This window comes from Pomacea canaliculata, linkage group LG7, assembly GCF_003073045.1.
Source record: "Pomacea canaliculata isolate SZHN2017 linkage group LG7, ASM307304v1, whole genome shotgun sequence".
Taxonomy (NCBI): domain Eukaryota; kingdom Metazoa; phylum Mollusca; class Gastropoda; order Architaenioglossa; family Ampullariidae; genus Pomacea; species Pomacea canaliculata.
The window spans coordinates 12670757-12685094 of NC_037596.1; the positions used below are offsets into that span (position 1 = coordinate 12670757).

General features: G+C 35.7%; 3 protein-coding genes across 3 annotated transcripts in view; 1 reads left to right on the plus strand and 2 right to left on the minus strand.

The window, feature by feature from the left end:
* Positions 1 to 14338, minus strand: part of LOC112568573 — a 170877-nt gene that overhangs the window by 63478 nt on the left and 93061 nt on the right. The window lies entirely within an intron of this gene.
* LOC112567425 overlaps positions 1 to 14338 on the plus strand; it is a 74806-nt gene that overhangs the window by 12636 nt on the left and 47832 nt on the right. The window lies entirely within an intron of this gene.
* LOC112567431 lies at positions 1204 to 4805 on the minus strand. The gene is made up of 4 exons (XM_025244116.1): positions 4012 to 4805; positions 3021 to 3407; positions 2360 to 2632; positions 1204 to 2014 (listed from the first exon to the last, which is right to left on the minus strand). The coding sequence occupies exons 1-4, from the start codon at positions 4085 to 4087 to the stop codon at positions 1641 to 1643; spliced, it is 1110 nt and encodes a 369-aa protein (XP_025099901.1). The 5' UTR covers positions 4088 to 4805; the 3' UTR covers positions 1204 to 1640.

Below are 14338 nucleotides of genomic sequence, written 5' to 3' on the forward strand. Positions count from 1 at the left end.
TTCTGTAGACCGTGTTCTTTGAAGCCTCCACCGTCAAGATCTCCAACATAAAAGAACACAGAAATTAGCAAGATCCAATGCACGAAGAACACAGATAAAATAAAGAAAAGAAAACCCTGAAATACATTTCTTAAAAAGAAACAATAATTCAGATTTACTATTCACTATACTATTAATTTAGCATTCTTTAATTACAATCAGTTCAAAAGCTTGCATAATCAAAAAATATAAAAAAATTGAAACGAATTTATTTCAACAAGCTTTAACATGAATAATTATACTCGTTTAACAAGTCTTGTCAGGACTTCATTACAGCATCAAACTGTCTTATCCTTCCTTCCACTCCATTCCCTCCGTCCTGGTCAAGGACACGGAGCAGCAGCAAAATAATATCTTTAGTCTGTCAGCCCTAACATTCAAGAACGAAAGCAAGGAAGAAATTAGAATGAAAGACAAGAAAGAAGCAATAAACAGCATCAAGCTTTGATTTGTCATATCTAGCGCTGACAGGAGAAGTGCAGAAACCCGATCTGCTTCACTGTTCTCTCTAAATAGGAAACAGCTTATCTGAAAAGAGAGGCAGACATTCTACTTTCTTGTATACAGACTTGCCTTGTTACTTACCTGGGCATCATGTATCCCACATTTTCAGCAACTTTTCTTCAATCAAATATATTTGTAAAATATAAAATAAGATAAGGTGCTAGCAATCTTTACATCGTAGAGGGCTGCAGTCTGCTTCATCCTTTTCTTTCTGTCTTTCCAAATTGTGTAAAATAGTTTCCGCTTGTGTAATAAACTACTGAGGTTAAAGAACGACAGAAGCATTTCAGTATACATGTACAGCCATCAGCTTCACTCTCAATTCAAAAACCTACGGTACACATTTCATCTGAATTCTTTCGTGATGTTTAGTTTTCTCTGTATTATAGAAGTGAATCAAGTGACGGGGATACAAGGTAAACAACAAATATTGTTGACTGGCCACGTGGAGACGCATCGACGTAATGATTATTTCACGTTTCGTAAATAATAATAAAGCTGTGGTGTAAAGAAGCCACTGAATCTCTGATAAATTATGGGATTCATATGTAATTCATTGTCAAGAAATGTTAAAAGGCAAATGAAAATCCTAAATTCTAAGAACTTGAAAAAAAGTTTATACAAATGTTTAATACCTTAACTAAGGGAAAATTTCGGGAATTTTTGTAACAGCATTTACATTTTTTTATCTAAATGCAAATGTGGTGGTAAACTTGTTGCTGATGAAGACGACGAGAACTATAGTTAGCCTGTTAAGATCTTCCTTATAAATACTAATTTACCCACGCATCTACATTTCCGTCTACCAATGGGACCCGGGAGGTTGAGGAAGACTGTAGACAAGTGTTAGTATTAGTATTAAAACTTGTATATACTTAAGGAAGTTGCCAACACAAAAATCCAAAGCAACTCAAATACAATCTCTAGATATAGAAGTAAATGATGCGGTGCATGTCCTAAAGAAAACTAATTACAAAGGGAGACCCAAGCTAATAATCAATTAAATTGTGTAGTTTAGTGTTTCTGTGCTTTATGACTGAGGTACACATGTGTAAATGCTTGAAGTTTGTGTTTTTGGAGGCGGAGGTTACTTGCTGCTAAGATACTAGATCCGTTATCTTATGATAGTTCAGTTTTCTTTTAATGATAGTGATTTTAACAATAAAAGTCGTCTTACCTGATCTTTTGATGATACTCAGCGTTGTGTTGGCAAAGCCTTTTTCATTGAGAAGAATCAACTTCCATTTACCTTGGGCAATACTAGTTTCTGTATCAAGGTAAAGACTCAACACAAGATCAGGCGGATGACCATTTAGGACACATTTTACTGCTCTTGTGGTCTTCTCTTCTAAAGACATTGATGTCAAGAAACATCCCTCAACTGCTGTCGTGTGAGATTTGACTCGAAATGTTGCGGCAACCACTGGAAGACTAACGTTCTTTATGGCGACATCAAGAAACTGAGGTGGACCTGTGACACATTAAGCACAGCCCAAGAAAATCAAAGTTAACTGATTATAAATAATTTGTATACCCGTTGATAATATTCTCGTATCTTAAATAATAAATTCATAAATATAACATTTTTTCATAGCCCAGTTCAAAAACAATAGCCTGAAACATTTGTCATGCTGGTTCATGGTCTCGGCAGACAGCCTGTCTCAATAAATTTTCTCTGATATCTTGTACGAAATAATAAGCGAATAATATTTCTATTAAAGTAGTTGTCATTCTGCCACACACTTACTCTTTCTCTCTCTTTCACACACACATTCACTCTCAAGTACAAATACTTTTCATGATTATTTTCATTTACATTTGAGAAGAAAAGACACAGTTCTGTTCTCTGCCGACCCTCTTCCTTCACAGTTAACTCTCGGCCAGTTATCTTCACATTGGATTGAAAGTGGATAGTTAAGACGACCTGCACCTGCAGCAAGTTCCTTATTTTTGTCCACCAGACGGAAGTTGACAGGCGGGTTTCCTGCGTCAAAGGAGCAGGAGATAAGGACCTCCTGACCCTCGTTGGTGAAATGAGTGCCATTCACTTCGTGTCCGTCTACAGTCAGACTTGTGACTTTAGGCGGATCTGGAGTGAACACATGAACACACATGCATATGCACACGCGTATGCAAATATATATATAAATGGATAAATATATAAAGACACATAGCCATCCATTCAATCAATCAGCAGCCCGTCAAACCTGTTCTTGCAAATCATGTATCATTACTAGAGTTTTTCTTATAAAACAATTTGCCAATTTTACTGACATGAATGATGCTTTCAATCATCATTAAGATGTGAAATAATTACATAAAACGATTTGTTAGATATTAACATTATACAAGACAGATAATATTCTACCCTTTTTTCCATTAAAGAATACTGCTAACTCATTACTTTAAAAAAACATCTAACTAAACAAGTTAAAATGTTAGAGAACTAGGGATTTAAAATAAGTCTCATTACTTACATAGAGCATTGAGAAATATTGTGCGTATCAATTGGGTTGTCTTTTTATTATTGACATTGTTTTCCAAAGAGAGCTGCATCACACTTAGTGACCGACTGACCAGTTGTGAAATTTTTATTTCCCAGGACTGCGGGGAGCTGCTGATATGTCGCTCGCACGAGCAGAACGTTCCATCCCCAGGACTCCAGTTCTTGACAGCCATTTGGTCGAGTTTTTCTCTCCATTTAAATGTACATTGAGTTGTCAGCAGGTTATTCCGGCAAAGGTGGAAAGCAAAGGTGGTTTTGTCTGAAAATACTGAGGAGTCGGTAACCTTATACAGGTATGTAATATTTGTAAGGCTACCTTCTCTCTCAAACAAACTTTCATTGAAGGTTGTTATTCCACCTGAAAAAAATAAGCAGTTTTCCATTAAATGCACTTCAAATATTTCTATGGCTCATTTTGAATATACATCTCTTTGGCCAGTAAAATCAGCATTGTGAAGATTTTATTCAGCGGAATAGCGGAACTTCACTGGATATACTGGCATCAGGTATCAACAGAGAGTAATAAAACAAGATATATAAAGTTATTATTGGCATTTGACGGTCATAGAAAACTGATTTTGATTCACCCATAGTTCATTGATGTACACCTAAAAATCATTTTTGTTCCTAATTTGGTGTAATGTTATAAAGAATCTTAACAATAATCATTTAATAATATATGTGTATAATATTTTGTTCTTGACTTACCTATGAGAAATAAATCTTCATTCAGTATTCCAACAATGTATATATTGTGTAGTTTTATTTTTAGTTATTTTATTACATACAAACGGAAACGTTGTGAGTATGTGTTAGTGTGGATACATATCTGTGCGCGTGCCTAAACGATTGTGAATAAATATGTATCAATACCCAAAAGCAATCATATAAAGTATACTGCCTTTAGAGAAACACATTAAAGTAATCATATTTTAGTAGTTTATAAACATCGTGGTACTCACAAGTAAAAGCGAAAGTTATTTTCTGTGGCATAATAATCATCAGCAAGAAATAAAATTTGAGGGAAAACGTAGCCATGGTCGTCTCCCTCTAGCTTGTTTTAAACTCGGCAGTCGACTCTGGACTCTGGACTCTTTCACATGTCTGCCATGGGTAATACCAAGCTGTTTCCTTTTCCTCATGCTGTCGTACTCGTAGCAGATTAATTTTTGGATAGAGCACCTGTTACAGATCTCTTAATAAGTGCGAAACACTTTCCCAAGCGTTCTGGTAAAAGTGGAAATGTTTTACTCCGTAAAATAAATCCTAATTTTCTTTCATGTCAACGGAAATCAAGCATTTCGAGCATGTGTATATTATTTGCCGATGTGCTGGAAAAATAAACTTTTTTCTTCTGCAGGATCGTTCTCAAACTAAGATGGAACAAATTTTAATCGAATTTTCACTTTAATTGGCTGCTGGAAAGTCGCATGTTGTTAGGCAGTAGAATATCACAAAGGTGTACATTTAAATGCTATTAATTTTATCAATTTTATAAATTTAGTGCAATTTCCGCCAGTACATGCTTGCACAGTGTTTGTTTCTTCGAAGAGTTATAATACTTTTCTCCCCGATCGAGCTAAAACGTGGACATTCGGTCCTCTTGTGAATTGTCGAGGTCAGAGAAGGAAGGACTTAAGCTCATTTATCGAACTGGGAAGAAGTATATTTACATAGTGTGTGACCTCCTCTCAGTGTCCTTTCGGCCAAAGCCTAAAAACTAGCTCGAATGTTTTACACAGTTTTCAGCACCAAGTACGCACACAAACCCTATGTAAGGTGATTTCAATTAATTTCTAAAGTTACTTGAAGAAAAGGCTTGCGCCTATTTTCATGGGACTCAGTCGATTAAAAGTAGCCGGTGACCTATATAGATAAAAGTCTCTATTGTCATTTAGGCTTAAGCCTAATATATAGATTGGCCATAATACGCAGTTTTCAGACACAGTAAGTTCACATTTGTTTTCTTAGTTTGTTTTGGTATAAATCAAAAGTAATTTGTTATTCTATCCCCTATTTCTGCTTCTTGTTAGATTCATAAGATCAAAAGAATTGTTTTTAATTGTAATAATCCCAGAAAAGCCAGAAGTCTGGAAAATGTGACCCTCTACGAGGAAATGAGTCTTAAGTCGGAAATTTGAGATTTGCCAAATTGCATATTTTTCAAAAGTACAGGTTCTGAAGTTTCTTTTGATACAAAAGTTGTTCTTCTAGTCTTAACATTGAGTGAGTTACGAACGTTTGAAGTGTGAAAGTACGGTGGCAGCCATTTTGAGAAAAGCGAGTTCAAAGGTTAGCGTCAAAATGACCGAGTGTTTACTTCTAAACTTTTGCAGACGAATCTTTCGATCGGTTAATATTTGAATCGTTCTTTAAAGAAGTTGATCATACAGACTGCGGGTTTTCTGACAAGGTATAACACGATGGGTTATGACTGAGAAACAGTATTGAAACAGCGTTTGAATTTCGTCTGAAGTATGTACGGACCGCAGTATGGTACCTCGATTAAAACGTATTTTAAGTCAATTTCTAACTTTTATTTTAACATAGCAGTGTATTTTCTTGATAGTTTAATAACCAAGGAATCCATTTTTAAAGAAAAGTCAAACTGCACTAATTGACCCCCATCACCTTTCGGGGCCTTTAGCATAAAACTGCTTCGCGCGAGTTAAGACTCATTGTTAAGACTCATTTTGGTCGTGGAGGGTCACAAATATACTTCGTAAAACAAGAAGTATTTGAAGAGTAGACCACTTGTATGTGCTATAAGGCTTTTTTGACACTACACTAATATACACATATAACTATTTTAACCTTTTTTAAAATCGCTGTCCATGTGTTCTCTGAATTTGCGTTTTTGGTTTTGTAGGCGTTGTGACAGTCTGAAAATGGGCTGCAATTTTCAGTATGACAGTTCACTTCAGATGAAGTTTACGATTCCACAAAGCGGACACCACAAAGATTTTGAAATATTTTATCTTCCCGAAGACGGACAGCAAAGTATACTTTTACAACATTTATTATATGCCTTTTTAAATTAACCCTCTAACGGCCGTAGAATTTGTATAGCATTATCAACAAATGGAGTCCCTATAGACCCCGAACCATTTTGGCTTTCATTTTGGTAATGAAAAAAAAAACAACACACGCACACTGTGGAAAATGTTTCAATAAAACCTATATTCTGCTTTTGTCACAAAAGTCGAGATTATTCAAGCTGAAAAAAATGTGATTACTGCCAAGCACATGAGTCACAATCAAGCTTTGCATGAACTCCACATGAAAATCTCCCACAACCCCGAGTGCCTCTAACTTTCTTGGGCAAAAGAAGCAACACTGTCGCTTTCTTGGCAATGGAGTTGTTAAAGTATAATTTATAGCTCACACAGACTTGTAAGAACTCCAAGCTATGCAACACAAGCATTTTTTTTCTATGAGTACTTCAAAAGAAAACTAAAAACTACTAACAAGATCAGCAAGTTTTATTGTTCCACTTTTTATGATACATTTGTAGATTTGTTTTCGCTAAAAAGTGACTGCATTGATATTTTCTTACTTTGATATGATCTACAGCAAGTGTAGTCAGATGTGAATGGCTAGATGGATACGAATGTTCCACCGAAAGTGGTTTCAACATCAAAGAAACAGACGATAAATATGTTCTCATCACCTTACCAGACAGCTTGAAACAAAATCCCGGTAAATTCCACTGGCAAATCTCAGGTCTTCCTAGGAATAACTTATTCTGCTCTTGGATTCCTAAAGGTAATTTTTTGAAATATTTGTTAGTAAATGTGTGTTTTTATAGCATATCTTTGTAATTTTTCTTTACATAAAAAAATTCACAAAAAGTAATACTTCCAATCATTATTTAAATCTCTTCTTCGCGTCTTCTGCTTTTATCTGTGTCAGCTTCAAAAGGGCTTTAAGTATTCTTGCGATAATATTACTTTTGGCTTATGCTAATTAATATACGTATTTATGTTTATCAATATATACATGCAAATATATAAGAGAAGTTACTTTATTTTCAGTAGCCGACAGTTTATCATCGGGTGATTTTGGAAGGGTGCACCAAGGTTAGTCTTTTATAATGATGTTAATAGCTAATTTACAAATTTACAATTTTATTACTTGTATTTTAAACTTCTTGTTTTATTACTAAAGCCGAATACACAAGGCAGTAGTAAAACGGGTCTAAGTACAAAGAATGGTGCATCTGGAACAAATCATTTGTCGCCTTTTGTTCACTTTACTGTTGACTTCTTTATTATTTGTCTTATCTGAAAATATTTTGATTATTATTTCGGTGAAAATGAAAAATCTGGTTGAAGAAAAAAGTCTTGTCATTTATATTATTTTTTTAAAAAGTATTTTTAGGTTGTCAGTAATACGATGCGTAACAGGCACTATAAAGATTGTGATGCTGTTTAATTAAACGATTATCACCAGTTTTACTAAAAATGTGAAATTTAAAACAGTGACTCAAAACTTTATTTAAAACATTTGCAATGTTATGATATTTATGAATTCCCTCAATGTCATATTAACCTTTTCCTCTAATATGGCTTATAATCCGATTTCCCCATTAATCTCTGTTGTGACTAATTATACAATCAACTGATGAAAATGTTTTATTCATTCAGATGACAATACTTCAATAAATACCGCTGCTGCTGTTGGAGTCGTTGGACTGATCTGTTTAATCCTGGCCATCAGCATTTTTTTAATCAGGAGACACAGAAAAAACACAAGTAAAAATGCACTTTGATTCGTTTTATGAACGCTAAACATTCCCGAAATCAAAGCCTAGCAATAAATTAAATATTTACGAGAGCTTGCTCTTTCTTATTTTAACTTTTCACAGCATTAATCATAAATGTAAGGCGGAAGTTTCATTCAAATGAAATATCTGACTAGATAATTGTTAAAGAACTTCTTTAATTTTCTAAAATTTGAGCAATTTGTAAAATTGTTTCTTCAAAGAAAATCAGATGCATTCTGTAACCATTAGAAAACATTATAAGGATAGTTTTTTCTTGATGGAAATGATTCGTGATGTGTAATAATATTTTAACAGAGATTATGTTTTAATTTATAGCAGGTCTTAGAAATGCCAACAAGTCAGAAATGTAAGTTGTCCACATTTTTACAAGATCACTATAAAGAATGAAGTTTTCAATAATGTACCTGGTTTTCATTTACAAAATAAAATCTTTCATACAGTTTGCCCTCAATTACAAGAAGGCTAAGAGCGGGCTACATGAAGTATCCAGTATTGTGCCGCATAATATGGGCTACATGTTAACTGAAGTAGAATGGTAGTAAATTATACAGCCGATGACAAAAGACCAGGAAAATAAAGAACTAAACCGCTTAACGGTTCTGAAGAAAATAAAAAAGGCACATAACTCGGCTATTTTCTCTGCTAAAAAAACATGGTCATCTCTTAGCTATAAAACATAAAGAAAGTAAATAAGTCAAGATATGTCAAATATATGTATGAATGGTGTGGTGAATTCTTATCATTTAAAGCTTTAAAATCCAGTCGGGGCAGAAGCAAACTACTGTTTCTTCTAGAAGGTAAAAATAACTTTGGGATATGGAAGCATGCATATATATAATCACTGGCCATTACATGTGGACGCATGAGTGGAAAATGACACTACAGTCAAATCTCCCTACTATGCCACCTACCGGGACCGAGCAAAAGTGGCATAGTAGCGAGAGTGGCATAATACGGAGGGTTCGTAAAAACGGCTTTATTTGCTCAAGTTACTTGTCAGTCCAAAGCTCTCAAGAATAGTCAGCTGGCGCTAGCTGTCTCCTCTCATTCTCCCCCTCACCTCTTCATCCTCCACCCCTCCCAACCACATCCACACACCTGAATCCTGTCGCTAGTCGACCCCCTCCCGCTGTCCCTCTGTCACGTGACTGTCACCAGGCCAGCGACCACCACCCCCCATCACCAGCCTCCACCCTCCCTGTGTGCGTGCTATGTTCCATCCACCTAACTGCGATGTCCCACACTACCATACAGTATAGTAATCGAGCACTGCGCGGAATTTCACAACTTGTGTCTTTTAACAATCACAAAAAAGTGGCATAGTAGCGAGAGTAGGGGTGGCATAGTAATTTTTTTTTTACATTGAATTTATAGTCGGGACCGAGCAAAAGTGGCATAATACCGAGAGTGGCATAGTAGAGGGGTGGCATAGTAGGGAGATTTGACTGTATATATTTCTAAATTTTCTAAAACATGTCAACGTATTTACTAAATGGCGTATTACTGTTTTTACTAGTGGTTTATTTATCATAGTGATATATATCATATTTTTTTCAGAAAAGACATGATCAACGGTTCCATTAATGAGAAAGAACTATTTATTGAGTAAGTAAACAAAGGCAGTAGAAATTGTTTTGGATGCATATTCACAACCAGCTTTCTTAGGACTGTTTCCTTCAGCCAGACATAAACATAGCCCTGCCACTTATGATAGTGTTTTTTGCCAACAAAAAATACTTCAGTCTGCTCTTTCATATTTCATTACATATTTTCATTTTAATATATTTTGTGTTTCCTTCTCGAAAACAGGAAAAAAGTTTCCTTTATAATTGAGACTTTAATTTGCAGGAACAAAGAAGACTCATGGAGTCAGATGAAATCAGAACAAACGCACAAACCCAAGCAAGAAAACATCTGTGTTGTTGACATTGAGGAAAGAAATAGCGATAAGTATTTTGAAGACAAAAATAGTGATGAAGAGAGTAAAGCGAGAGAGAAGCTGAGAATAAAAGCAGTTATAGAAAATATGTTAAGAAAAAGATCGACGATGGCGACTATAGGGAAAAATCAGCTACTGCCATGAGTTAGGAATGTAGGTTATCACCCCTGTCTGTTATAGGAAGCATGGGTTGTCACTCTTGGCCGTTCGATACCAGGAATGTGTAGTAGCGAGCATGACTATGCAAAAGCGCATAAATGAACGAAACGTTCACTGGAGCCCCTGTAGTTATCGGGAATTCAGTTTTATCATTCCCAAACAAGTCGTCGAGATAAAAAAAAAAAATGAAAAGAAAGAAAAAGAAAAGAAAACGTCGTAAATTTTTTTGTGTGTAAAAGAGACTGGAAATAAGAGTTATTTCTTGTCGAGACGAGGTTCTGGATAAGGCTATGTTTATATTTCTATCTTCGTAATGTTTAGAAGAATAATTTAAAAGCCTGAATTCTACTTCATGGAAGATTGCTTTGTTGTAACAAAAACAGACTTAAGATATGTTTTAGTAACTAAATGGTATATTCCTCGAGTCATATGGATTTCAGGAATTACCTAGAGTTAAAGAGAAGATATAAGACAGAAAAATTGCCCTGTCAACAAAAGCTGACCAGCAAAGTAGGAGTTTTACCTCTTTGGTTGGAGTTGTCCACGTTTATAAAGAAGTTGTAACGTCGTGTATATCATTAAACAGTGTCTCCATAGACACAGTTGTCTCGAGTTGTACAGAAGTCGTATCATCGTCTTCAGTTTGAAGTGTCTGCACTGACATCATCAACTGTCAAAAGGTACAGAAGACGTTTTATCGTCTTCATCAGTCACAGTGTCTTCATAGAAATTAACAGCTCCAGAAGACTACAGAAGTCATATTATTGTTTTTCATCAGTTTACAGTGTCTGCACAGACAGCAACAGCTATCGAGGAGTACAGAATTCGTACCATTGTCTTCATCAGTCTACAGTGTCTGCATAGACAGCACGTGATGCGGAGTTGTGCAGAAGTCGTAATTGTATTCATCAGTCTACAGTGTCCGTATACACAGAACCAACTGTAGAGTTGTAAAGAAGTCGTATTATCGTCTTCATCAGCCTACAATATCTGCATAGACAGCATCAGGTATCGAGGAATACAGGAGATGTTTTATCGTCTGCATCAGTCAACAATTTTTCCATAGAAGGCAACACTTTTCAAAGAGTACGGAAGTCGTATCATCGTCGTCATCACTTTACAGAATCTGCATAGACAGCACCAGCTGTCGAGGAGTACCGAAAATGGATAATTGTTTCAGCCAGTGTGCAAAGTCTGTATAACCAGCACCAAATGTCGAAGAGTACAGAAAGTCCCAGTTAGCCGAACGTGCTTACGTCTCATCACACACTTAAGCGGATTACCAGGGTACATGATCATTGTCATCCGATGGGAGTAACATAGGCTTGGCTTCCTTCCCCAGCAGAAGTGACATCCATACGATTGTTGATTAAGCAGTATTTCCTTTGTTATCAATGGAGAGAATTCAAGGAAATCTGTTTGTGTGTGTGTGGTTGTGACGCGGACTTTGAATGTGTCAACATTTTATTGGGACAACGATCTAACAAGTGAGTTATGCCAGTTGATGTCCCCACTTGAGTACCAGATGATCTGCATGTGCGAGACACACTATTCATATCGCTTGGAGAAGTGACTAAAGTATTTACAAGTTTATGAACTCATGTGGTGATTAGAGAAGTAACTGATGTAGTTGGAAGTTTTTACAGACTTCAACGTTGAAGAGTTACATGGGGTTATTCGAAATAACATATATGCGAAATGCGTTCTTGTGTGTTCATAAATTATTCGTTTGATTCTTTTAACAGATAGTTTAACTCCCGATTATAGAAACGTGAAGCCTATAGGCAGGTCTGTGTGATTTGTTGAGAAAGAGAGAACACGTGTGGTAGATAGTGTTTGATTGTTCAGCATCGTCTGAGTGTCCATAAATGTTGATAGGGAAAACAGTGATGTTCAGGACTTAGAAGTAGGGGGATCGACTTACCCAACTCTTCGTTCGATTAGAGCAGTTGTTCATTATTATAGAATGATGCCTCAAGCTGACACAGAAAATGCCTAGCATTCTTTCTGCAGTTCGTTCAAACTCCATTTACACTAAAATGAATCTACCTTGTATACTAACACTACTCGAATGAGATTAGTCTAAAATTGACTCAAACCATCTGGTTTAGCTAAACTGATGAGAATTACTTTTGGCAACTAGAAGACTTAATCCCTCTGAAACAGAAGGTAGTTAAAAAATGTAAGGTCAAAACTGAGTTGGTTAGTATTAATGGGAAAAGTAGACATAAACTTTTCTGTTAGTTTTTCTCTCTTGTCAAATCAGAAAAGAGCAAACAAACTTAAGCTACCTCTCGGAGACATCATTTAAACTCGTTTAGCTTGATTTTTGATAATTCTGCTAGATTTTACTTTGATGTACGCCTGTACATATTGTTTATTTTTTAACAATATTTTAGGTCATATTATAGGATAATGACTGAAACTCCCGAAAAACTTAAAAAGGCAGCTACAATCTCCTATAGAATGCAAGGCTTGAGAGCAAAAATCAGAATCGAAGTTGGCTATTCGTCGATCCCAAAGAAGCTAACATAGTCTTTATTAGCTGGATATAGATTGTTAACATTGTATGTAAAAACAATAGCCAAAGACAGTACATAAAACTAGAATAGATCGTAACATAGGCCAGCATTGTTGTAAAATCAAAACCAAAACTTGTGAATCGTTCTTCATTGCTTCCATTAACGGCTTCTATCTCCTGTTCCTCCTTTTATCATTAAATTTTTGTTTTTAAACTTATTCTTTTTTAGATCAGCATCCATTAACATGTGTTTGTGTTTTTCTTTCTAGTAAAGCGCTATGAGCCTGATTTTTATATTGCAAAAAGAGCTATGTAAATCATTTTAATTATTGTTGTCAATGACAATTAAGCTCTTTGATCATGTTTATGCTGAGGAATGCGCTATGCAAATCATTTTAGTCCTTGATGCTGTTAATTACAGTTGAGTGCTTTGACTATGTTTATACTGAGGAATCTCCTATGCAAATCATTTTAATCATTAATATTTTTAATGACAGAAAAGCGCTTTGACCATGTTTATGGTGGAAAATGCGCAATGCAATTGATTTAATAATTATTTTTGTTGATAACAGTTAAGCGCTTTGACCATGTTTATGGTGGGAAATGCGCTGTACAAATCATTTTAGTCCTTGATGCTGTTAATGACAGTTAAGTGCTTTCGCCATGTTTATGGTGGGGAATGCCTTATGGGGAAATCCACTTAATTATTAATGTGTTTCATGACAGTTAAGTGCTTTGAGCCTACATTTTATGGTGGGGAAAGTGCTATACAAATTAACTTTATTATGATAATGATGATGATGATTATTATTAATGTGAATAATGGAGTGGATAAAGATTCAAAGTGCTATTAAAATTTTACTTTTTAACATATATGCTATGCGCGTGTTTGCTTTGAATTATGGATGTGTTTGAGGAGGTACAGAGACAGTAATGTAAGACAATTTACTTTCCTTTAAGCAAGATACCCTTACTAGGGAGTATCTGTAACCTTTACGTTTCATTCAGTGCAACTATAATCAACAATGACAAATTTCAGATGTTACTCTTACTAGCAGATAAATACATAAATATATATGTTAAAATAATTTCTCTCTCACACACCTTTCACACACACACACACACACACATTCCCAGTAACAGTAGATACATCTAGTGACCGTATATCTCCTCAGCCTAGTACAAGATGACGAGTTTATCAAGTGAATGGTATGTGGAATGGAGGAGTTGTTGTGATGATTAGTTCTGCAGACAGGCATCGAGTACCTACAGCCAGACTACTAGAGTGAAAACTCAAATGTCAACACATGATCAGAAATAGTAAGAGTGAAAACACACATGCCAACACATGATCAGAAAAACAGAGGATGCAGGATGCCTTCCTGAGGATTTGCTGATGACCAAAGGCTGCCAAGTCCCTCTGCTTGGTTCCTATTATCTTATTATCTTGGAACAAGTATTAAGAAGGGAGACAAGACTGTGACTGTTCCATAGGGAGAGGCTGTGGAACCAGGAGATGAAATAGAAAGTTATGAGACTTTCAATGAAGGACTGATAGAACTGAGTGAGATGACAGAGCTGTCAGAGAAAGATCTGAGTTTCCGTATGAGGTACAGGCGTTGCTGACTTTTTCGGAGAATCATGTCAGAGTTGATGTCCAATTTAAGCTTGTTATCGAAGACAATATATAAATATTTATAAGAATCGACTAGCTCGATGGCATCATCATAGATAATATTGATGACTGACTCAGGCTTGATCAGCTTAGCCTTTGTGGCACTTAAGAGAAGGAAGTGTTTGTCAAACAAGCGTAAAATGTAAGGAAGAGAGCGACTGTGAACATGCTCATTATCATTCAAAAGTGCCGGCAAGGCGGTGTCATCA